This window comes from Pelodiscus sinensis, chromosome 22, assembly GCF_052426305.1.
Source record: "Pelodiscus sinensis isolate ZL-2025 chromosome 22, ASM5242630v1, whole genome shotgun sequence".
Classification (NCBI taxonomy): Eukaryota; Metazoa; Chordata; order Testudines; family Trionychidae; genus Pelodiscus; species Pelodiscus sinensis.
Genome location: NC_143073.1, coordinates 13,707,126 through 13,732,393, shown reverse-complemented (window position 1 = coordinate 13,732,393; position 25,268 = coordinate 13,707,126). Strand labels below are relative to the sequence as shown.

The 25,268-nt window shown below is 50.7% G+C and overlaps 1 protein-coding gene across 3 annotated transcripts in view; it reads right to left on the bottom strand.

Annotated features, from left to right (window-relative positions):
* The window catches only part of PFAS (phosphoribosylformylglycinamidine synthase), a 38,414-nt gene extending 14,359 nt beyond the window's left edge, over window positions 1–24,055 (bottom strand). Inside the window, exons 1-9 of one of the 3 annotated variants that reach the window (XM_089772462.1) lie at window positions 23,922–24,055; window positions 12,786–12,924; window positions 3,940–4,075; window positions 3,620–3,725; window positions 3,107–3,293; window positions 2,635–2,740; window positions 2,245–2,385; window positions 1,306–1,430; window positions 760–888 (exon numbers count right to left, since the gene is read on the bottom strand). In XM_089772462.1, the coding sequence (XP_089628588.1) occupies window positions 760–888; window positions 1,306–1,430; window positions 2,245–2,385; window positions 2,635–2,740; window positions 3,107–3,293; window positions 3,620–3,725; window positions 3,940–4,075; window positions 12,786–12,912 (1,057 nt within the window). In that variant the 5' untranslated portion in view covers window positions 12,913–12,924; window positions 23,922–24,055. Of the gene's footprint in view, window positions 1–759; window positions 889–1,305; window positions 1,431–2,244; window positions 2,386–2,634; window positions 2,741–3,106; window positions 3,294–3,619; window positions 3,726–3,939; window positions 4,076–12,785; window positions 13,081–13,105; window positions 13,125–23,921 lie in introns of those variants that run through there. The other 2 variants (XM_089772461.1, XM_089772460.1) reach the window with 2 other exon arrangements.
* Window positions 24,056–25,268: the final 1,213 nt, after the last annotated feature.

The window sequence follows — 25,268 nt, the reverse complement described above, 5'->3', positions numbered from 1 at the left end:
CTGCGGGTACGGCTACACTAGCTCGTTAGTTCGAGCTAGGTAGGGTAATGAGGGCAAGTGGAGTTGCAAATGAAGCCCAGGATTTAAATATCCCGGGCTTCATTTGCATGTTCCCGCGCGCTGCCATTTTTAAATCCCCCTTAGTCCAAACTCCGTGCCCATTGTGCCGCGTGTAGCCATGGGCACGGAGTTTGGACTAAGGGGAATTTTAAAATGGCAGCGCCCGGGAACATGCAAATGAAGCCCGGGATATTTAAATCCTGGGCTTCATTTGCAACTCCACTTGCCCTCATTACCCTACCTAGCTCGAACTAACGAGCTAGTGTAGCCGTACCCTGGGGGATACAGGTGCAGTCCTCTGTAACTGTGATAGGGCAGCGGTTGGCAAAGGACTAGCAGATGTGGCTGGGGCAGGCCTGGTTTGGCAGGGATAACAAATCGAGGGGAGACCTCATTTTCTGGGAAGGTAAACAGATCTGCCGGCTAAAAACTCCCCATCTGTGCCAAGATGAGGAAGGAGGAAGGTGGAGAACAGACAGATGGTCTGAGACATTTATTGCACACAACCAACACCGGGCAGGGATAAAGAGGAGACCAAGGATGAGGAGTGGAGGGTCCGAGGCCAGGTAGAGGAGGGGCTCAGGGCTGCAGGGAGAGGCCTGGTCTGAGGGGCATGGCCATGGCCAGGGAGAAGAAAGGAGGTGGTGGAGGGGGTAACAAGGCTGGGGGAAGAGTTCCCAATGCTACCCCTGTTCTCACCAGGGATTTGCAGGTTTCCAAAGCTGTACCCAGCTGTGCCGGCGATGACATGGGCCCCGCGTCCCGTGCACTGCACATCCCGGATCCGCCCACCTGTCCCCGTTGTGGCGCCGCTGAACGGGGCCACCGCTGGGGAGGAGAGTCGGAGCAAGAGCCAATAAGAGATGTCCCCAAAACACACACCCCACAGAGCCATTCCCATGTAAGCCCCACAGACAGGAACTTCCCATACCTCATGGAATAGAGCCTGCATATGCAAGGATAGGAAAAGCATGTAGCATCCACCCACCACAAAACTCCTACACTGCCACCCCCCATACATCTACCCCACAGTCATCCTGCCTCCCGCCACACACAGACCCTGCCCCACGGACACCCCCATCATATACCACTGAAATTCACTTCTTCATGTATAGTTCCCTCCAGGAGTCCCCCCCAATAACTCTGGCAGACTGCCACATAATCCCCTGCCCATACCCAAAGGATAGACAAACCCCCATACATACATATTTCCCCCCCACCACACACACACACAGCCCCACTGACCCGTGGGGAAGTTGTGTGTCTCTGCAGTGAAGACGACGTGCCGGGTGGATGTTTTCTTTTCAAAAGGACTGGAGCGGGATGGGTCACGGGGCCACAGAGAGCACACTGCCCTTCCCTTGATGGCACTGAGGGGTGAAAACAAGCCACGGCTGTCAGCCACGGAGCGCCCCCAGAGCCGGCCTTAGGGAAAATTCACCCTGGGTGAGCTTGTATTCTGGTGCCCTCCCTCCAGTCACCAATGTTCCAGCATCTTTTCCATCTGTGTGTGGAATACATTTTTCTCCTACCTAGGCACATGTGTATGTGCTCCACCAGTACAAACAAAACACCTGGTTGTGGGTGCTCTGCTAATCAGCTGGGCGCCATTTTCAGTCTCTCTGGGGTATCCACACAAGCACCCAGCTTACTGGGAACAGTCATCCCCAGCCTCCCCTCCCCTCCCCACCTGCTCACTCCTGGCCCACTAACAACATGACACAGCATGTGCATGGGGGGAGCATGAGACAGCACAGAGCTCCACTCACTCATCTGAAGGCTTGTTCAGACAGCAGCAGCAGCAGCCAGCAGCTCCCACTGCAGCTCAGCAGAGATTGATACGTGGGTGTGAGAGAGGAGGGTTACTCTGACATCAGCACCTCTGCCTCCTTCCCTCCCACCAGCCACAACACACATGTGGGCCCCAGGAGCAGCTTGGCCAAGGGCAAGGGAAGCAAAGCAGCAGCAGGGCGAACCGGGGCACCATGCTCCAGAGAAACCCCTCTTAGACTGGCACCCTTGGCCATCGTCCAGCCTGCTCACCCCTAGCCATGCCCTGGGGGTGGTTGGAGGGAGGAGACGAGAGAACCAGCCTTGGCACTCGCCCAGTAGAAGAGAGAGCTAGAACCAACCCAGGCTGTCAGCCCCCTCCCCACCCTAAAGCCTGGGGTCCCAGGCAGACACCTGCTGTTGTCCGAGAACTTGATGACATTGTTGGGGTTGCTGGTCTCTTGGGTCCGCATGACAGACTCGAACAGCGACTCCTCAATCTCCTTCCCATCCACCAGGAGGCGCCCTTTGAAGAACCAGTGTCGGCTGTGCTCGCTGGGGGACAGAGACAGGGATGAGTCACACACAGGGACTCCCACCTGTCCCCAAGGCAGGGACTTCTGGGTCATGGGGCGGGGAATGAGATATGGGTCCTTTTCCCTATAGAGGGTGCTGGCTCCCACCTGTCCCCAGAGTGGGGACTGCCTGCCTCAGCATAACAGGGAATAGGGCATGGGGCCTGTCCTCCCTAGGGGGCACCAGCTCCCATCCAGCCCCAGGGAAGGGGCACTGACTAGCTGATACCTGTTGGACTGGGCCAGGTCAAAGCACTCCACGTTGGTTGGGTTGCGCTTGATTTTCTGGAAATATTCAGTGTAGAAAACCAGGTCCCAGTAGTCAAAGGCCAGGCCTGCAGGAAAAATGGGGACTGTGACCTTTGACCCCCCAGCACTTTTCAGTATGGACAGAATCCTCCCTGGACAGCAGGGGGCCCAAACCTGAGGTGCTGGGGGTCAGCCATAGCCCCTGCTCCACCATAGTAATCCAGCTCCCACAGCCCATTTCAACTTCTGGGTGCCCCCCCTCCCACATCACAGATTCAATCCCTGCACCATTGCAGAACCCGTCCCCACTCCCCACAACACTCAGCTCCTCTTATCCCCAGGATTCATCCCCCAGCCCGACTCCATGTCTAGTCCCCATTAGTCCTGGTTCTGAGCACCCAGACCTTCCCCACCAACACAGGCCCTTGCCCCCAGCTCTGCACCCCTCATACCCAACTCCTGATTGGCTTTCTCCAGCGCAGTGCATCCCTCCTGTAGCACGTCTATGTCATGGGTGGGTATAGGATGGGTTTCCAGGGCAAAACTGCGGATCGGCTCCTCATAGCGCTGTTCTGTCATCCGGTCACTGAGCACTGCTACCAGGGCGGCCTCCTCGGCGGTCGTGGGGCGCAGGGCACACTGCCAGGAGGGGGGCGGGTGAGACCAGGGAGTAGCTGCCTCTCCCCCTGGGTAATAAAATGAACCTCCTGCCACTCCCCACTGAGGACAGGCACTTGGGGAGAGAGGGAGGCTGAGAACAAAGACCCCTGGAAGCAGGAAGGGGAGGCAGACAGATGAAGCTGCCCCCCATCCTCTGGAGATCTGGGCACTGGGAGAAGCAGCTCAGGAATTCACTCCAATCTCATAACCAATGAACCCAAAAATGCTGGAACCGCCCTGCTTGCCTGAGTGCCTCCCACCCCCACGTATCGCCCCGGTCCCTAGGTGCTTATAGCCCTTCTCACCTGCACCAGGTAACGGCAAGAGCGCTCCACACGGTCAATACAGTCCAGCCGTGCAGCCCGGCACACGGACACCACGTTGGTGGAGAACGGAGTGGAGAAGTTCAGCCTGTATCAGGAAAAGGTAACATGTTGTCCCAAGAGACGCAGCCCCTTCCCCATGATTGCCCCTCATCCCACGGCATAGCATCCCCTACCAAGTCCTACCCACCCACCAACAGCACCCCCGAGTGCAAAACTGACTGCTAGGGGAGAGCACTCCCTGCTTGAGCCCTGGCCCTCTCCCTGCAGTACAGCGCCCCCTACTGAGCCCCATGACTCACCGAGGCCCAATCTCTATCAGCAAGTCAGTGGGAGCTGGGCGCAGGAAGGACTCTGTGGCAATATCTCCAGATTCGAAGGGGCAGCCGAAGAGCCAGTGCAGCACCTGGGTCTCTTGGGGATTGGGCGGCGACGCACCTGCAGGGAGGAATGGGGCAGTGTTACCCAGCATGCAATGTGGCTCAGTGCTCCTGCCAGGAAGGGGAGACCCTATTGAATATTATACCTACTCCCAGCCTCATAAGAATGGCTCAACTGTCAGACCAATGGTGCTTCTAGCCCAGTGTCCTGTCCCTGACAGTGGGTGGTGCTAGAGGCTTCAAAGAGAATATATAGAACAGAGAAATGTTTGAATGATCCCTCATCAGAACATAAGAACGGCCGTACTGGGTCAGACCAAAGGTCCATCCAGCCCAGTATCCTGTCTGCTGACAATGGTCAGTGCCAGGTGCCCCAGAGGGGGTGGACCAAAGACAATGATCAAGCAATTTGTCTCCTGTCGTCTATCTCCAGCCTTTGACAAACAGAGGCCAGGGACACCATTCCTTACCCCCTGGCTAACAGCCTTTTATGGACCTAACCTCTATGAATTTATCTAGCTCCTCTTTAAACTCGGTTACAGTCCTAGCCTTCACAGCCTCCTCTGGCAAGGAGTTCCACAGGTTGACTACACGCTGTGTGAAGAACTTTCTTTTATTAGTTTTAAACCTGCCACCCATTAACTTCATTTGGAGTCCTCTAGTTCTTATATTATGGGAACTAATAAATAACCTTTCTTTATTTACCCTCTCCACACCACTCATGATTTTATACACCTCTATCATATCTCCCCTCAGTCTTCTCTTTTCTGAATTGAAAAGTTCCAGTCGCTTTAGCCTCTCCTCATACAGGACCCGTTCCAAACCCCTAAACATTTTAGTTACTCTTTTCTGAACTTTTTTAAAGGCAAAAATATCTTTTCTGTGGTGAGGAGACCACATCTGTACACAGTATTCCAGATGTGGGCATACCATAGTTTTATACAGGGGCAGTAAGATATTCTTTGTCTGATTTTCTATCCCTTTAATAATTCCTAACATCATATTTGCCTTTTTGACTGCAGCTGCACACTGCATGGATGTTTTCAGAGCGCTAGCCACAATAACTCCAAGATCTCTTGCCTGATTAGCTGCAGCTAAATAAGCCCCCATCATATTGTATGTACAGTTGGGGTTATTTTTTCCAATGTGCATTACTTTACACTTATCCACATTAAATTTCATTTGACATTTTGTTGCCCAATCACTCAGTTTGGTGAGATCTTTTTGAAGTTCTTCTTCATTCTGCTTTCATCTTGACTATCTTGAACAATTTAGTATCGTCCACAAACATTGCCATTTCACTGCTTAACCCTTTCTCTACATCGTTTATGAATAAGTTGAATAGGATTGGTCCTGGGACTGACCCTTGGAGAATACCACAAGTTACCTCTCTCCATTCTGAAAATTTACCATTTATTCCTACCCTTTGTTTCCTGTCTTTTAACCAGTTCTCAGTCCATGAAGGGATCTTCCCTCTTATCCCATGACAACTTAATTTATGTAAGAGCCTTTGATGAGAGACCTTATCAAAGGCTTTCTAGAAATCTAAGTAAACTATATCTACTGGATCCCCCTTGTCTGCATGTTTGTTAACCCCTTCAAAGATCTCAAACAGATTAGTAAGACATGATTTCCCTTTACAGAAACCACGTTGCCCAACAAATTATGTTCTTCTACGTGCCTGACAATTTTATTCTTTACTATTGTTTCAACTAATTTGCCCACTACTGACGTCAGACTTACTGGTCTGTAATTGCCAAGGTCACCTCTAGAGCCCTTTTTAAATATTGGTGTCATGTTAGCTATCTTCCAGTCATTAGGTACGGAAGCCAATTTGAAGGATAGGTTACAAACCACAGATAATAGTTCAGCAATTTCCCATTTGAGTTCTTTTAGAACCCTTGGATGAATATCTGGTGATTTGTTAATGTCAAATTTTTCTATTTGTTCTAAAACCTCCTCTAATGACACTTCAATCCAGCACAGTTCCTCAGATTCATCTCCCACAAAGGACTGTGCAGGTTTGGGAATCTCCCTGACATCCTCAGCCACGAAGACTGAAGCAAAGAAATCGGTCAGTCTTTCCACAATGGCTTTAGTGTCCTTGATTGCTCCTTTTGTATCTAGATCGTCTGGGGGACCCACTGGTTTTTTAGCAGGCTTCCTGCTTCTAATGTACTTTAAAACATTTAGCTATTTACTTTTTGAGCTTTTGGCTAGCTGATCCTCAAAATCTTTTTTTGGCTTATTACATTTTTACACTTAATTTGGCAGTGTTTATGTTCCTTTCTATTTACCTCACTAAGACTGGCTTTCCATTTTTTGCAAGATGCCTTTTTATCTCTCACTGCTTCTTGTACATGCTTAAGCCACGGTGGCTCTTTTTTAGGTCTCTTATTGTTTTTTAATTTGGGGTATACATTTAAGTTGGGCTTCTATTATAGTGTCTTTGAAAAGTTTCCATGCAGCTTGCAGGGATATTGCTCTAGTCAGTGTGCCTTTTAATTTCTGGTTAACTAACTTCCTCATTTTTGTGTAATTCTCCTTTTTTAAATTAAATGCCAGTGTTGGGACTGCTGAGGTGTTTTTCCCACCACATGAATGTTAAATGTTATTATATTATAGTCACTATTCCTAAGTGGTCCTGTAACAGTTACCTCTTGGACCAGATCCTACGCTCCACTCAGTACTAAATCAAGATATTCCTCTCCCCTTGTGGGTTCATGTACCAGCTGCTCCAAGAAGCAGTCATTTAAGGCATCAAGAAATTTTATCTCTGCATCTTGTCCTGAGGGGATATGTACCCAGCCAATATGGGGATAATTGAAACCCCCCATTATTATTGAGTTTTTATTTTGGTAACCTCTCTAATCTCCCTTAGCATTTCAATATCACTATCACTGTCTTGGTCAGGTGGTCGATAATATATCCCTACTGCTATATTCTTATTTGAGAATGGAATTCCTATCCATAGTGATTCTATGGAACATTTTGATTCATTTAAGATTTTTATTTCATTTGTCTACGTTATCTTTCACATACAGTGCCACTCCACCACCCACATGGCCTATTCTATCCTTCCAATATATTTTATATCCAGGTATGATTGTGTCCCACAGATTGTCCTCATTCCACCAGGTTTCTGTGATGCCTATTATGTCAATCTCCTCCTTTAATATGAGGTACTCTAGTTCACCCATTAGTCAGACTTCTAGCATTTGTGTAGATGCACTTTAAAAGTGTTGTTTACCTGTCTGCCCTTCCCTGAAGTATTAGATTCTTTTATATGTTGTTCGTCTGATCTGGCCCATACTTTACCATCTCCCCTCCTCTCTTTTTGACTACAGCCTAGAGAATTTCTATGACTGGATTCTCCTCTAAGAGAAGTCTCCATCCGATCCACGTGCTCCTCCGCACCAATCAGCTTTCCCCCATCTCATAGTTTAAAAACTTCTCTACGACCTTTTTAGTGTTTAGTGCCAGCAGTCTGGATCCACCTTGGTTTAGGTGGAGCCCATATTTCCTGCATAGTCCCATCCTGTCAGCTAGTCCCAGGTTCAGGTACTCAAGAGTTTTGGGGGCTCCTAAATAATGGGACTGCATCCCTGACCACCTTGGCTAACAATCACTAACGGACCTCTCCTCCAGGAATACAATGCCTTGCTGAACCCAGTTATACTTTTGGCTTTCACAACATCCCCAGGCAAGGAGTTCTACAGGTTGGCTGTGGGTGGACTATGTGTGAAAAAATACTGCCTTTTGTTCTTTTTAAACCACCTACCTATTAATTCACATTATGTGAGGGGATAAATAACACTTCTCTACTCACTTTCTCCACCCCAGGCATGATTTTATAAGACCTCTATCACATCCTCCCTTAGCCCTTTTTTTTCCAAGTTGAACAGTCTTGATCTTTTTCATCACTCCACACATGGATGCTCTTCCATATCCTAATCGTTGTTGTTCCCCTTCTCTGTACTTTTTCCCATTTTTTAAATGTATTTTTAAAATAGTGGTAACAGCAATTTAGACCCCCTCATTTTGTAGGTGTAGTTGGGATTATGTTTTCCAACATGCATTACTTTGCAGTTGTCAACACTTAAATTCATCTGCCATGTCAATGCTCAGTCACCCAGCGCAGGCCTTGCTGGAGCCCTGGGCTTAACTAATAGCGTGACCCAAAGACTGTGATCTTGAAGAGGTTTGACGTTGGCAAAATAACAGCACACTAGGTATTGGTGAACCAAGCAAGCACATTCCTCACTGGAGAAGAGGATGCAAGGACACCTTTAGTTTTCAATTCAGGGAACACATTTCTTAAGAGACATGCAGGAACACAGCAACCTTCCTAAGATAAGGAGGGCATAAAAGAATAAGGGAGGAGAGTAGTTTGTTTAAAGCAGCAGTTCAAAGGAGAAGGGTGGTAACAAATAATGTCTGGAATGCAATACCTAACTCACTTGGATCAAAGTCACAGGAAGGCACAACTGTCTGGCTGAGGGGACAATGTTCTGGTGCACTCACTGAGCTGGTACCATTGTTGCAGGCACACATTTTAGTGCACAGACCCAGGGCACTACTGTTGGGTTTCAATGACAATAAACCTGGCCAAGTGCCAGAACACAGCCTGTGGTCTTTCTTAGAAGTGACTGGGATGGTGTTGGAGGGGGAGCAGGATTCCATGCCTCCTCAAATTGCTTGATCACACGATATAGATGGACCCCCTCTCTGTAGAGCAACTAAGTCCTGAACTACACTGAGCAGGGAGAGGCAAGAGCAAAGGAAGCACAGGGAGCTGCTGCAGCTGCTTTTAACTCTGCCAGGAGTCAGAGGATCAGCTGGGAGCTGCACTGAGGAACTGCTGCATTCCTGGAGAGGGAAGCTGCATGGAGGGTATATGGGGGAGTGAGGGGAGTGTGGGGGGAGACTTGGCTCAAGCTGTTCCAGCTCCCCCATGCTGTCACCAGGCACTGGTTGTCTATGGGCTTTCTTATGAGTATCATTGAGATCTGCTGAATGAACGTTCTGTGCTGTCTGCTAAGGCAGATGCCATCAAGGGTACGTCTAGACTACATGCCTCTGTCGGCAGAGGCATGTAGATTAGGCTACCAGACATAGGAAAATGAAGCAGCGATTTAAATATTCACCGCTTCATTTAAATTTACATGGCTCAGCGCGGCAGCCATGTAAATTTAAATGAAGCGGTGATTATTTAAATCGCCGCTTCATTTTCCTATGTCTGGTAGCCTAATCTACATGCCTCTGGCGACAGAGGCATGTAGTCTAGACGTACCCCAAGGTTCCAGAACAGCTGACTACTTTCCATCCAGTTCAGTGACATCCCTTTGCGACTCCTCCCATTCATCTTTGGGCTGGACAACTCTTCAAAATAGTATCATCTGCACATTTTGCCGTCTCCCTGTTTATTCCTTTTTCAAGATCGTTTATGAATAGGTTTGATCTCAGTACGGACCCTTGTGAGACATCACTCTCCAGTTGGAAAACTGATCATTTATTCCTACCCTTTATTTCCTCTCTCCAGTTACTTTCTGAGCCATGAAAGGATCCCATGACTTATCCCATGATGGCACATGGCCCCAGCCTTCCTGGCCCTGGAACACAGGGAGGGAAGGCAGCATATGGCTTTGATTAAAAGCCTTTTGTGAGGGACACTATATCTGCATCATCACCCATGTCCATATCTGCTGACACCCTCAAAGAATTCTAATAGATTGAAGAAATAGGATTTCCCTGGTCAAAAGCCATGTTAACTCTTCTTCAACAATCAGAACAGATGTTATATTTAGTTTCCAGGGAAAAAAAGAATCAGCATGTGCCTGGTTTACCCTGTTTCTTTAAAGAAAATTCAAAGGCTACTGTTTGCCAAGCTGAAGCAATTAAACTTTTTGTATTAGTTTTCATCCAAAATGTCCTGTAATGTTATTTTTATCATTATATTTTGTGTACTATATCTATCTATAGATATATAAAAATAAATATATAATACATGGCTCTTCGCAATCTATCCACTGCTATTTTGGCTCTTCGTCTCTAACTGGTTGGCTTTATATCCATGGGTATACGCCTCTGCAGAGGTGAATGCAGATATCCACAACTCATTTCTGCGTATGCGGATATTAATTTTGTATCAGTGGCAGGGCTCCTGAAAAATATCAATGGGAATATCATCTTTTTAAAGCTTTTCTTAGCAAGTTGCACCACCAGCAGCTAATCATGTTCTCTGAGAAGGAGGATTAAAAAGCCAAATCAAAACCAGAAGCCACATTCCCTGACAAGCCAAAGAAGCCCAAATACCTGTACTGGGAGCAGGGCTTGGCCATGGAAAAAAAAAAGTTACCATTCATGGTTTGTAGCTACGCTGACCCATTTTTTCTGGGACAGTCCCGAATTTAAATGCTCTGTCCTGGTGCCCCATCAAGTAGTAAAATGTCCAGAAAGCCTAGACAGACATTTCACTATTTGATGAGACGCCAACATGGCAACGCAGCCTCCTCCCATAGCAGGGTGCGTAGGGAAGCTGGGCCAGCTTCCAGTGACGTGAGGCCCCTTCCTCTCTCCCCCTTCCACCACCCCTCGTGGGACTGCCTTTGCAGGCAGGGTCCTGGTCTGGCAACCCTGCCTCCTCCTCCAGGCCACCTCGGAGCTCTGGCAGGAGCTGCGTGGAGCCCAGCAGAGGTGCTGTGGGGTGAGGCGTGCTCAGCTCGGCAGACACCAGTACCGGAGCCAAGGCCACCTGTGGAACTATTTTTAGGGTCACAGTCTGGTTCCCTGCGGGCAGCCCCAGCTGCAATTGGAGTCAAGTAGCAGCTGCGTGAGGCACTTTCCATCCAGGGCAGCCTCACTGGGATGCGCCTCGTATGGCTGCTTGACTCCTGCTGGAGCCGGGGTCGAGCGTGGGGACTGGACTGTGGCCCTAAAAATAGCTCCACAGGCAGCCCCGGCTCCAGTCCTAGCAAGTGGTCCTGCACTGGAAGTAGCTGGAGCCAGGGCTGCGGGGGTTTCTGGATCCAATCTCCAGCCCCCACAAACTGGAAGGCAGAAGGGGAAGGGGCAGGGAGAGAACTAAGGGAAAAGGGGGTGGGGAGAGGAGAGGAAGGGGCTTGTGCTGAGAGGAGGGGAGACAAGGCAGAAGGGGAAGGCACTAAGGAGCACGCGGAGGAGAGAGAAATGCCCAAGAGGAGACAATGAGGAAAAGGGCAGGGGAGGGGAGGTGTCAGTGGAGGTGGGAGACGGGAGGGGACAGGGTGATTCTGGGAGAGGAAAGGGGACAATGGGGGCAAGAGGCGAGGGGAGCAGTGGGTTCCGGGAGAAGAGGGTTGTATCTACACTGGTGCGATCTCACACAAAAGCGGCCACTCTTGTGCAAAAACTTGCTGCCTGTCTACACTGGCCGCATGTTCTTGTGCAAGTAAACGGACGTTCTAATGTATAAAATCAGGGCTTCTTGCACGAGATCTCTGACACTCCCGCTCAGGAACAAGCCCTTTTGTGTAAGAGCTCTTCCAGAAGAGGCCAGTGTAGACAGGCAACATGAATTCCTTGCACAAGAAAGCCCTATGGTTAAAATGGCCATTAGAGTTTTCTTGCGCAAGAGAGCGTCTACACTGGCATGGATGCTCTTGCGCAAAAGCACATGCCAGTGTAGACGCTCTCTTCTGGAAGAGTTTTTGCAGAAGAACTCTTCCGCAAAAGAGTTTTTGCACGAGAACGCGCCAGTCTAGATGTAGCCAAGGGGTTGAAAGGAGGTTTGGGCATGAGGAAGACAGGGGATGGAGTAGAGGGACATGAGGAGAACTGGGACAGAGGGTGGTAAAGGGGTGGGCACCAGGGAGAAAGAAGGCAAGGAGGGTAGGGGCAGCGAGGGAAGGGAGAGGCACCAGGAAGGTGCAGGGGTAAGGGAAGGTGCAGCTGCCACAGGATTGTGGGGATGAAGCAGGAGGGCAGACACATGGATGGGAGGGATGGGCATCAGAAGAGAGAGGCAGGGCAGGTGGGAAGAAGGAGGTTTTAGGAGAGGGGATGTGGAGGGATAACTACAGATGATCAGAGTTAGGGGACTGGACACGGGGGGGGGGAAAGAAGGACTGGTGCAGGGGAAGGGGACAGGTCCCAGGAGGGCTGAGGGGAGTGAGAAGGGCAGGAGCCAGGACAGCAGAGGAAGGGAAGGGGCAGTGGGATCAGATGGGGTAAGAAGAGGCTAGGAGACATGGCAGCAGAGAGTAAAGGGGGGCAGGGCCGGCCTGAGCCATTTTGGCACCCTGGGCCCAGGCACGTGGCCGGCCACTGCTGCTGGTTGCACCCCGGGGCAGGGTGGGGTGGGCTGGGCCCTGCAGTTGCGGGGGGAAGGGCGCTGCTGGCTGGTGCCGCGGGGATGGGGGGGGAAAGGCACCGCCGGGGATGGGGGGGCCAGCGCTGCGGGAGCCAGCCGCGCAGCAACTGATGGCAGCTATAAGGGACGCCACGCGCTCCTTACAGCGGTCATCAGGCACCCCCCCCCATCGGTTGGCACCACGGGCAGCTGCCCGGCTCTCCCACCCCTGAAGGAAGGGGTCACACACTATTTACTTCTGGGCATGCATCCATCTTGACCCCAGGAGCACTAACTATATCCAGGGGTTGAGCTTATGTCAGGAGGCGTGGCTATCTGGGGTCAGGGGTCATGATTAATGTGTCTCTAATTTTGGTTCAGAAGATACGGTCACCCCCATTCCTGACCCCCCCCCCCAGTCCGCAGAGTCCTTCCTTACCAATCAGGTTGTAGCAGAGCTCCAGCTGCAGGGCACGGACGCTCCTCAGCACCGCCTGCACCGAGCGCAGCAGAGATGCGGGGCACCCCCCTGGGTCGGGGCGCCGGTAGTACCGCAGCACCGCCATGGCGGGGGCCTCCTGGGGGGGGACAGCGTCAGTACAGTCCACAGCAACCTCCCCTCCATTCCCCCCGCAACACCTCCCCCCCTTCACAGGGCCCCCGCCTCCCTCGTGGGGCTGTGCGGGGCGGTCTGCGAACACGCGGAAAGGAGGCGCGCGGGCCATCAGCCCCCCGGAGCATTCACGCGCCAAACCTTACCCAGCAGGCTAGAGGAGGAGCGCACATGGCGCCGGAGGCGGTGCTAAAGCGCGGGGGCGGGGCTGAGCGCCGCCAGGGTCTGCCATCACGAGTGTCAGGGAGTCCTGTCCACTTAGCTGTGCAGCAGGCATGTGCTGGGTGGCGGAGTGACTCTGGGCAGCTGCCTGGCTAGCCCACCCCTTAATCCGGCCCTGGTCACAGGCCGCACAGTGAGCCCTTGCAGGCTGCATGTTGTACAGGCCTGCTGCAGAGCGTCCACACTTGCCTTCTTGCGCAATAGTTGTAGCGCTAAAAGCAGTTGGCTGTGTCTACACTGCACCCCTTTTCCGGAAAAGGGATGCAGATTAGACACATCGTTACTGCAAATGAAGTGGGGATTTAAATCTCCCCCGCTTCATTTGTATAAACATGGCTGCTGCTTTTTTCCGGCTCGGGGCTTTGCCGGATAAAAGCGCCAGTCTAGACAGAGATCTTTCGGAAAATAAAGCCTTTTCCAAAAGATCCCTTATTCCTCTTAAAATCAGGAATAAGGGATCTTTCGGAAAAGGCTTTATTTTCCGAAAGATCCCCGTCTAGACTGGCGCTATTTTCCGGCAAAGCCCCGAGCCGGAAAAAAGCGGCAGCCATGTTTATACAAATGAAGCGGGAGAGATTTAAATCCTCGCTTCATTTGCAATAACGATGTGTCTAATCTGCATCCCTTTTCCGGAAAAGGGGTGCAGTGTAGACACAGCCGTTATGTCTCAGAAAAGGAGGTTTACCTACAGCGGGAAAATCCCTCTGTTCTGCCATTTAACTGCCCATTTAATTGCTCAAGAGCTCATTTGGGATGTGGATGGTCCCCAAGTTTTTGCGTAAAACCAGCTATTTTTGCGCAAAAACCTTGTAGTATAGACATAGTCTGGCTGCGAAATAGGCAGACACCTGCTTTGGCTGAGCTGTTACAAAGGCTGTGTGTGTGGCAGGAGGTGGAGCACATTTCACGATGCTGGCTAATTTGAACCTTAATCAATAAAACCCTGTTTCTACTCTAGCTACATCTATGCTACGAGTTTTCTTGGCAAAAAATATGCTAACAAGGGACTCATTTGCATTATTCATGAACTCATTTGCATATATCCTGCCAATCTGTTTTTTCCCTAGGGCTTTTGCACAAAAACAAGCAGTGTGGACGTTTTCTATGGCTATGTCTTCACTACTATGTTCTTGCGCAAGAAGTCTGTAGCACTATTTTTTTTTGCGCAAAGGCTTCTTATGCAAGAGCGTATCCACACACCTCAAAGCACCTCACTTTTGCAAGGTTCTTTTGTGCAAGAGAGCATCCATGCTATTGGATTCTCTCCTGCATATAAAAGCCACCGGGAGCCACTTGTAGCTGCGCTGGAGGTTATCAGTTGCTCTTGAGGACTGTTACCGGAGCCCTCCAGAGATGCGCACTTAAAGGGACTCCCCTGGGCAGCCGCTTCCCTGTCTCTGCTCCCTGCTTGCTAGCCTCTTTGGTAAAGCTAAGCCTCAGCAGTGCCTGCTGTGTTTGCCCTTTGCTCTTTGAGGACCACACAGCTTTCCTCCAGTCTGCCCTGCAGTATGGAGTTGGAGCTGCCCTGGGCATGCCACAGACCCCCAGGGCACGCTACACTCCTTGCAATGCCTGCTTCAAACAGGGGCCTGCTTCCTCATGGAGGTGAACCCTGAGATCTTCCTCCTTAAACCTCTGTCTGTCTGCGAGTACTCCACTATGGGTGCCCCAGCCCACCATACCCAGAAGAATTTGGAGGCTGAACACCAGCTCGGAGTGGTGGAACCAGCTGGTCATGGAGCAGTGAGACGACCAGCAATGGGTACAGAACTTCCGCATGTGAAAGGCCATCTTCCAGGAGCTCTGTACCTGGCTGGCACCCACCCTCCAATGATGCAACATCCACCTGCAGCCTGCCATCCCACTCCAAAAGCGGGTTGCCATCGCCCTCTGGAAGCTGGCCACCTCTGAGTGCTACCGCTACACCAGTTTGGGGTGAGGAGGTCCACCGTCGGAGCCATCCTCATGCAGGTATGGATATCACAGGATGCTGCCCCTACATGGGGCAAGGGGGAAGTTGAATAAAGGGGACCCTCAGGACAGAGGTGCTGAGCATTGTATGGGGTAGGAGGAAAGTTTTGGCCCTGTGGGCTGGTACCGTCTCACCCTCACACTGGCCTGTTTGGGGAGTGGGGGGGACAGGAACGGGCTAACGGGGGGGGGGGGCGCTCTTGCCAGGTGGGGGGCCAGAAAGGAGGGTGGCCACATCCCACTGGGAGCACACAGCTCCTCTCTCAGTCTCTGTTGTATGTGTTCCTGTCTCTCCTGCAGGTCGTCCAGGCCCTCAACTCCCTGCTGCTGCGCAGAGTCATCCGGCTCCAGGACATTGATGCCACCATGGGTGGGTGGCTTTGCTATGCTGGGACTCCCCAACTGCATAGGAACAATCAATGGCACACACATCCCCATCCAGGCCCCGGACTATCTGTCATGTTACTGGATTTTGAGGGGAGCAGCCATATCACCTTTGTTTCCGTTAAAATCATTTGTGGAAAAGAGCATTTAGATTAGCACGGACACTTTTCCGCAAAAGCACGTTTTGCAGAAAAGCGTCTGTGCCAATCTAGATGCGCTTTTGCGCAAGAACAAATCTGAGCTGTCCACACTGGCCCTTTTGCGCAAAAGCTTTTGCACAAAAGAGCTTTTGCCCGAACGGGAGCAGCATAGTATTTCCACAAGAAGCACTGATTTCTTACATGAGATCGTCAGTGTTCTTGCGGAAATTCAAGTGGCCAGTGTAGACAGTCTAGACACAGCCTTAGATTTTAGATTCTAAAGGACTGGCTCAGCATGATCTTGTGGGTAAGGTCCAGAGGGTAAATTGACCAGGGATCTGTGGCTGGTTTCTTGGAACTGGACAAAACTTGTTCGGGGAAGGTGAGATTGGGCTCTAAAACCCCTCGCCTGTGTATGAGGCCCGGGGCCATCTGGGGCACGGATATTGCTGGGGTGTTGGAGGGGTTTTCTCGTGAGGCTTCAGGCAGGCAGCTGAAGCGCTCTGTGGGACTGGTTTGTGGCCTATTTGGGAAGGTCTCCAGTCTGGGGGCTGTAAGGAGCCCCGAATTTGAGCAATTCACCCTGAGCAGACGCCCTCAACTGTGCCCAGACCCGGCCCAGTCCTGTCCGTCACACCATCATGTGGCCATGTGTCAACCAAAAAGGCTATTTCTCTGTAGTCCTGAAGATCCTGGTGGACCATTGGGGCCACTTCACAAACATTTATGTGGTGTGGTCGGGCAGAGCTCACGCCACTCGAGTATTCCGCAACTCCAACCTGTGTCCAGCTGGAGGCGGGTACCTTTTTCCCCCCGACAGGAGTTCCCTGTGGGCAACCAGACTATGCCAGTGTGCAGAGTGGGGGATGCAGCACACCCACTCATGCCCTGGCCACTGTACCCTACACTGGCCACCTGGATAATACAAAGGACATTTTCAATGCCTGCCTGAACAGAGCCCGCCTCCAGGTAGAGTGCACCTTTGGGCATTTGAAAGGACAGTGCTGCTGCCTCCTCACCCACCTGGATGTTGGGAAGCAGAATATTCCCGAGGTGGTGGCAGCCTGCTGTGTGCTCCACAACTTGGTGGAGCGCAAGGGGGAGGCCTTCCTCCCAGCATGGGTGGCAGAGGCTGTCTGTGATAGCTGGGGCTTTGAGCAGCCCCAGACAGCTGTGACCTGCCAGGCCTATGAAGTCATGGTGCCCATCTGGGAGGCCCTGAGGGAAAGGTTCTCAAAGTAACCACTGTAAAGCTCCCCAAGGCCTCTACCCTTCCTTCTTTCTCCCTTCCCCCTCTCAGTCCCTCCCCTTGCCCCACCACGACCTCCCAATAAACACATCCGTTTGGTTTTCAATCAAAATTAGTCTTTTTATTTAACAAAAATGAGGGTGGTCAGGGGGAGGGTGTGAAATGGGAGGCGGATCATCATTGGGAGGGAGGATGAGGACTGGGAGTAGTACTGGAGCAGATAGCTGAGCCCCCTTGTGTGTGGGCACTTTGTCGGAGTTGGGTAGCTCTGGGGGCCCCAATGTGCTGGGAAGAGGGGCAGCTGGAGCATGGCCAGGGTTTGCGGAGGGGGGCAGGAGGAGAACTATAGGAAGAGCCATAGGCATGACTGGGGGAGGAGCCATGGCCATGGGGAAAGGAGGGAACAGAGGCATGGCAGGGTGGGCAGATGGGTGGGCCATGGGGATAGGAGGGGGCAGAAGGGTGGAAGGCGGGAGCAGTGACAGCAGGTTCCTGTTCCCCTGGGTGGGACAGGATGTCCAGTAGCATGTTGCAGCGCGCCATCAGGTCACTCCACACCTGCTGCTGCCACTCCAGGTGGCACGACAGAGTGGCGTAGATGTCACACATCACCCCAATGTGCTGGCATATCAGCTCCTCCCCAGGCCTGGCTCGTCTGGTCTCAGTGGTGGCTGCGGCAGTGGTATGGCTGAGCCCTCCGTCCGGTTGCTCTGGCTGTGGAGAAGACACAAGAAAGAGGGGAGGTCAGTCCACCCTGCACACACATTCCCTGAGGCTTTGCCCTCCTTTGTGAGCGGCAGGTGCAAGTCCATGTGTGGCCTGCACAGCACACCCTGTGTCATAGGGGCCACAATGTGGCCAGAGTACCATGCTGCCTGCCCCTCCCCATAGACACACACCATGGCCAGGCAGGCAAGGGCAGTGTATGGCCACAGTGGATTCCCTAATGGGAGATAGAGGAGCAGTGAGCAGCCTGCCCCTCCCTGGGGTCTGCGCACACACCTGCAGCTGGCTGTGCTATTAGGTGGGAGCAGCTGCTGCCTTGCACATGCAGGCATGCCCAGGTGCTGTGTGCTGCACTTCAGGGTGTGTGTGGGGGGGTTGTGTCTGTGCCCTTGCGAGTCGTCTGCTTGCAGCTGGTTATGCTCCCTCCTTCCCCCCAGGAGCAAGACTCATGTGGCCAAGCATGAGGCTGGCAGCAGGCTCCCAGGTGTGTAGAGGGGCTGGCTCCTGTGGCTGCATGCCACACCCTTCCGCTGCATGTGGTTGCACATGCCCAGACTGCAGCAGCATGTGCTGGCATAGTAGCCAGCGCGACAGTGCCCCCCCCTCGCCCCTTGTGCACCCACCTCCCCATTGTGTGTGTGTGTTTGTATGTGTGTGCGAACGTGCGCCTAAATACCTGAGGTTCCCTCCCAAGCCTCTTCATAGGCCTGAGAGACGTCCAGGCTGGCAGGGACTGGCTCCTGGGACAGGGTGACTGCCAAAATCCTGCTCATTGTCGTCCTCCTTCTCCTCCTCCTGTCAATAGCTGGACCTGCCCCACTGTCTCCTCCGGCTCGGGGACAGGCTCTGGCTGCTGGAAGATGGGCTGTTCCAGCCCAGAGTCCACCACAATGGAGGGGGAAGAGGATTCTCCCCGCCCTGCGCAAGGATCTGATTGAGCTCCTGGTAGTAGCGGCAGGTTTGGGGTCCTGCCCCTGACCTCTGCTCCCTGGCCTTTACGTATCCCAGACAGAGCTCCTTCACCTTAGCTTGGACTTGCGCCATGGTCCGGGCAGGGTGACCTCGCTCTGCCAGGGATATGGACATGCGGGAGTAGATGATGGGATTGCAGCACTTTGCCTGGAGGTCCTGCAGGGAGCCCTCCTCACTCCACAATTCCAGTAGGGTTTTTATTTCTGGCCTGCTCCAGGTGGGGGCTCTCCTCTTGGTCCCCCCTGAGGGGTCCTGTGACCCCTGTGGCTGATCCATTGAAGGGCTAGGGCAGTCTTGGGGAGCTTGCTCTGAGGACATTTGTGACTGCAGCAGAGCGGCATCCTGAAGACTCCTGCTTCCTGCCAATTTACAGCCACAAGGCTTGTGCAGGGTGCCTGTGGCTTTAAAAGGTGCCAGCAGACAGGAACAATAGAGTTCTGATTGAGTTGGCCGAAGTGGCCCAGCGGCCACCATTTTTTCCCCCTGGAGGTCAAGTGTTGCACAAAAACCCCTGTGGAGCATCCACACTTGCCTTCTTGTGCAATAGCTGTAGCTCTAAAAGCAGTTATGTCTCAGAAAAGGAGGTTTACCTATTGTGGAAAAAGCCCTCTGTTCTGCCGTTTAACAGCCATTTACTTGTGCAAGTGCTCATTTGAGGTATGGCTGCTGTGACGTAGCGGGGGGTAACTTGCTGGCTGCTGGCTGTAGCATGGCCCAGCAGGGCAGGGGATGAGTCATTATGCAAAAGGGGTCTCTCAACCTGTCTGACCAGCTACCTCCCAGGGAGAGAAACAAAGGAAGGTGGAATGCCACCCCTGGCTGGGGGGCAGGGCTGGAAGAGAGTGAGTTAGTTTTCTGTCTGGGAAGCAGGGGAGAAGGAGCTGGGGAGGGGGCTGGGATTGTAGGGCCCAGCCACCCCCCATCTCAAGGAGGGGGCACTGAGGCCTCTTAGCCCCAGTTCCTGTAACCAGATTACATCTGTGCTGTGCTGTATCCTGGAGAAGCAATAAACTCCCTCTATTCTACTGGCTGGTGGAGTCTGTTCGTGCCATTTTGGGGGTGCAGGAGATGGGAAAATCCCAACGCGCCGTCACAGATGCTACCCAGGCTTTTTGCACAAAAACCTTGTAGCGTAGATGAAGTCTTTTTGCACAAAAAATGTTTTTCCAGAAAGATCAGTAAACCTCCTTTTTTGGGGCATAAGGCTCTTGTGGGAAAAGAGGGTTTTGCGCAAAATGTAAATGTCCACAGATTGTTTTTGTGCAAAAACTCTAGCAAAAAAAATGGATCAGCAGAAAATATGCAAATGAGATTGCAACTCATGCCAATGAGTCCTTTATTTGCATATTTTTTGTAGTGTAGACGTAGCCTCTCAGTCTGTTAAGCACTGTTCTCGCCAGCCTGTGTGGCTTGCTGGTTTGTTATTAATCAGGAGGCAGGGTAATTACTTTGACCGAAAAGCCTATAGAGTCCTTGTTGGAAGCAAAATGCTTATCTGATTTGGCCTGATGGAAGATGTTTCCATGCCTGTTGGACTAACATTTTCCCAGAAGAGAGCACTTTAGCAGGGCCCTTATGGCAGGGATGGGGAACCCTTTTTGGGTCAGGGGGCTATAGACCCACAGAAAAATCTTATACAAGATAAAAAAAAACCTCACCCTTCTTAAACTCCAACCCAGAGCCTAGGGAACCCAGGGCTTGTAGGTTTTGTGAGGCCCCTACTAAGCTCTGGGTTAGGGCCAAAAACAAGGGGTTCAGTGGGAAGGGATTGGGGTGGGCATGTGCTGTCTAAGCAGGAGGTAGGGAGCAGGAGCTGAGAGCAAGAGCTCTGGGTGGGAGGTAGGGTGCAGAAGTGGGGCGGTGGTGGTGGAGTCTGGGTTGGAGAGTGCAGCTGCTGGTGATCCAGCCCCAGCACCCCTCCATGTGGCTAGAGCAGTGGTACACAACCTTTTTTGCACTCGGGACCCCTGGGAAAATTTTGGTTGAGAAAAAAAAGTGCGGTCCCTTTAAATGCTGCTCTGCTCGCCTGCCACTCCCACTCCCCCTTCCCTCCTTCACATGTACATTGGGCACTGAGCCAGGAAAAGAAAATACCAGCCAGCCTGAATCACAGTGCTGCGACCTCCCCAGAAGACAGCCACGACCCCCCATAGGTTGCACACTGCTGGGCTAGAGCACCAGCCTCCCAGCTGTGGGAAGGTAGGGTGAGCCCAGAGCCTCATGGGCTGGTTGGATAAGGCAAGTTTTGAGCCATAGGTTCCCCATCCCTGCCTTATGAGCTAGGGTGGGACAGGCAGGTCACTGACAGAGTAGGAGGGGGCCCAGCTACAGTGGTGGACCCTACACACTGGGGCTATGTCTACACTGGCAGCTTCTTGTGCAAAAACTCTTCCAAAAGAGATGTGTTTTTGTGCAAGAGCATCCATGCCAGCGTGAACGTTCTCTTGCGCAAAAAAGCTCTGATGGCCATTTTAACCATAGGGCTTTCTTGCGCAAGAAATTCATGTTGCCTGTCTACACTGGCCTCTTGCACAAGAACAGTTGCGCAAAAGGGCTTATTCCTGAGCGGGAGCGTCAGAGTTCTTGTGCAAGAAGCACTGATTCATACATTAGAACGTCAGTTTACTTGCACAAGAACTTGCGGCCAGTGTAGACAGGCAGCAATTTGCGCAAGAATGGCCACTTTTGTGCGAGATCGCGCCAGTGTAGACACATCCTGGGATGTTAGGTGGCAGTTAAGGAAAAGATTGATCTCTGGAGGAGGAGATTTGAAATCATTACAGATACTACAGCACTGGTCAGCAATGCAGTCATGACTCTACTGTAAACACAAGCCTGAAGGATCACGAGTGCAGAGCGCTGCAGTATTAAGAATATAAGAACGGTCATACTGGGGCAGACCAAAGGTCCGTCCAACCCAGTATCCAGTCTGCCGACAGTGGCCAATGCCAGATGCCCCAGAGGGAAGGAACACAACAGGTAATCCTCACGTGAACCCACCCTTGTCACCCATTTCCAGACAAACAGAGGCTAGGGACACCAATCCTACCCATTCTGGCTAATAGCCATTGATGGACTGAAGCTCCATGAATTTATCTAGCTCTTCTTTGATCCCTGTTAAAGTTCCAGCCTTCACCACATCCTCTAGCAAGGAGTTCCACAAGTTGACTGTGCTCTGAGTGGAGAAAACTTCCTTTTGTTTGTTTTAAATCTGCTGCCTATTAATTTCATTTGGTGACACCCCCCTCCCGTCCCACTTCTTATATTGTGGGAATAAGTAAATAACTTTTTCTTATTCTATTTTCCCATACCAGTCATGATTTTATAGATCTTTATCATATCCCCCCTTAATCTCCTCTTTTCTAAGATGAAAAGTCCAAGTCTTTTTAATCTCTCTTCATATGGGATCCATTCCAAACCCCTAAGAATTTGTCGCCCTTTTCTGAACCTTTTCCAGTGCCAATATATCTTTTGTGAGATGAGGCGACCGCATCTGTATGCAGTATTTAAGATGTGGGCATATGGTTTTATATAGCGGTAATAAGATATTTTCTGTCTTATTCTCTGCCCCTTTTTAAATGTTTCTTAATATTCTATTTGCTTTTTTGATTGCCGCTGCACATTGAGTGGATATTTTCAAAGAACTAACCACAATGACTCCAAGATCTCTCTCTTGAGTAGTTAGTCAAATTAGTCCCCATCATACTGTATGTACAGTTGGGATTATTTTTTCTAATGTGCATTACTCTACATTTATCAACATTTAATTTAATTTGCCATTTTGTTGCTTGTGATCTTTGATTTACAGAGGAAGTTTCCCTTTTGTTCCAGGTACACATTCCAGAGTGATAAACATCTCTAGCCAGCACTCATACAATGTCTTTCACTTCACCAGTGAATTCTACCTTCTACCAGCAATATCTGCCCTCTCATCTCTTCCATCCATGGCCATATTTTGTCCATCCATGTGTGGAATAATTTTTATGTGCATCAAGGCATGTGCAAATATGCACCACCAGTAGAAACAAACAAACAAAAACCAATCAATCCCACCCAACTGTGGGAACTCCTCTAATCAACTGGACAGCTGAGCAGTCACACAAGCACCCAGCTTACAGGAAACACTGTCCACCAGTATCCTTATCTCTTTTACATAAGGGAAAAAGGAGGCACCAAAGGAGATCTAGCCAGAGGCGGCAAGTGGTGGAGCAGCAAGGTCATAACTAGGATGGGGCAAAAAGACACAAAGCCACGAAGAAAGAAAAATGAGGTGGCCATATATTCTCAAATTCACCAACCCAGTAACAAGCGAGGTTCTAAAGCACTGCAGTGGTTACCCAGAAGCCAAATATAGAACCCTTTAAGCTTGTGGTGTCCAACCAGTTCTGAAGCAGTAACCAGCAACTAATGTGTTGGATACCATGGCTTTAGGCATTCCAGCTCTTGGCGCCCATCCATACAAAGAGATCTAATAGAATAAGAGGTTACAGAACACCCAGGTCACCCCATGTGAAGGTCTTATTAATCCCAAAGGATCAGACACCCTGAGGTAAAAAAAAAAGAGCTAGATAAATCCATGGAGGGAAGGTCCATCAATGCTTATTAGCCAGAATGGGCAGGGATAGTGTCCCTAGCCTTTGTTAGCCAGAAGCCGGAAATGGACAACAGGATCACTTGATGATTCCCTGTAAACCAACTCAACACTTATTAATAAAAGAATGTGGTTATAAGCAGTGATCCCTATAAGCTGAGCGCTTGGGCAGCAGCTCAGGAGAGATTCAAATGCCATCTAACTGATTAGTAGAGTGCACAGCTGGCAGCAAGTGTTTCTACTGGTGGTGCAAATTCACACATGCCTTGGTGCACATAACAAAATGTATTCCACATAGGGATAGAAAAACATAGAATGAACATTTTTTGTAAGTTGTTAGCAGATCATATCTATCTAAATGACTGCAAAATCTTAGGGTAGGTTTGTAGCATTGATGGAATAGATTTCTGGTTTGCAAATGGCTCTCTGGTATCTTCCAAAATATCAAACAGTGCTATAGCCTGATCTAACATTATGTTTAAATTTTAATTATTCACCTCTAGGGTTGACAGATTCTTTGTCCCAGGATCAGTATTCAATTATACTATAATTGGGAACCCTGATGTGCACAGTTACAACACTCACACTATATAAACTCTTGTATATTTACAATATTTATAGTTTATTAGTACAGTTAACACGGTCACAAAGCCCCCAATTTCATAAGACAGGGATTGTACGTGCATATTACCAAACCATGTACTTACATTATTCCTTCTAGATAAATCTTAGGCGTTAACCCATCATCTTTCTCATTATCTTTGCCTTCCCCATTACCAGGAGACATCATTCTGACCATTCCAAGGACAACATCTTCTCTTCCCTTTCTCTTTGGCTGATGCTGACAATAAAATGGTTGATGCATATTCAGCAGGGGATGTTTCTAATGCTGAAGTGTTCTTTTCCTATAGGTCATTGTTCTCAATGTATTACCACATATATCATTGCCTTGGCCTTTGTCATGATTACTCAACTCAGCCCCAATTATTTTGGAACTTTTATATCTACTGAGTCCGAGTGTATTTTTCCTATCGTCCTCTGAGGGTGAAAGATCCAGATCTCAGTTCCCCTTTTTTCAGTCCCAGAAAACCAGAAATAAGCTATGACCAGTATCTGAGTGAAACCATGTTTCAACAACGGAAGTCTGCTAACCTCAACTTCTGCTGATCTTGCAAACGGCCTGTTGCAGCATGGACAAAAGATAAAGTATAATCCCATATTACTTGACCTGGACTGTGAGCTTCTGTATGATCTTTCATTCAAGTGCAACCCTGCCCCCTAACCAACTGTCATGCAGACATGGCACTCATTGGAAAGTGCATTCAGAGGCTGTGCCATCTTGTTATACGCGAGAGCAGGAGCCACTGCAAAGGAACCCGATTCACCAGACAGCCTCGGGCTGGGCTGTACTGCACCCATGCTGATTCTTCATATAATGGCATCTGGACGGCCACACAGCCCAGTCAGTGTATGACACCAACAGGCTTGTGGTTGGCTGTGGGGAGGGAAGGCAAGCAGCATATGCCCACAGACAGGCACAAGCAGAAGGACCACTAATTTGGGGCTCTTGCTAGATTCTTATATACCAACATGTCCTGGCCCCAGCTAGGAAAGGGGATCCTCTCACACTTGGTACAGCTGGAGGGAGAGGGAGGAGTAGGGGCCCTCACATACCTGGTATAGCTGGAGGGAGGAGAACAAGGGTCCTCACACACCTGGAAGCGGCTGGTGTAGATCATGGCCCCATCTGGTCCACTCAACTCCTACAGCACATTCTCTGGAAGGCAGGGAGGGAAGAATCATCCACTGTTGAGACACTGGGACCCTCTTCTGCCAAGCACATGCCCAACATCCCCTGGCTGGCTCCCTCTCACCATTGCCCCCAGCTCCCTGGTCATGGAGGCTGCAGATGGGGTTGGCGGCCCCACTCTCCACGCAGCCCCGCAGCACCCGGTTCATCTTCAGCTCCATCTCGGGGTCACCTCACTGCACCACCCCAAAATCCAGCTCACTGGCGTCCCCCTGCACCTGGGGCAAGACAGAGTGATAGACAC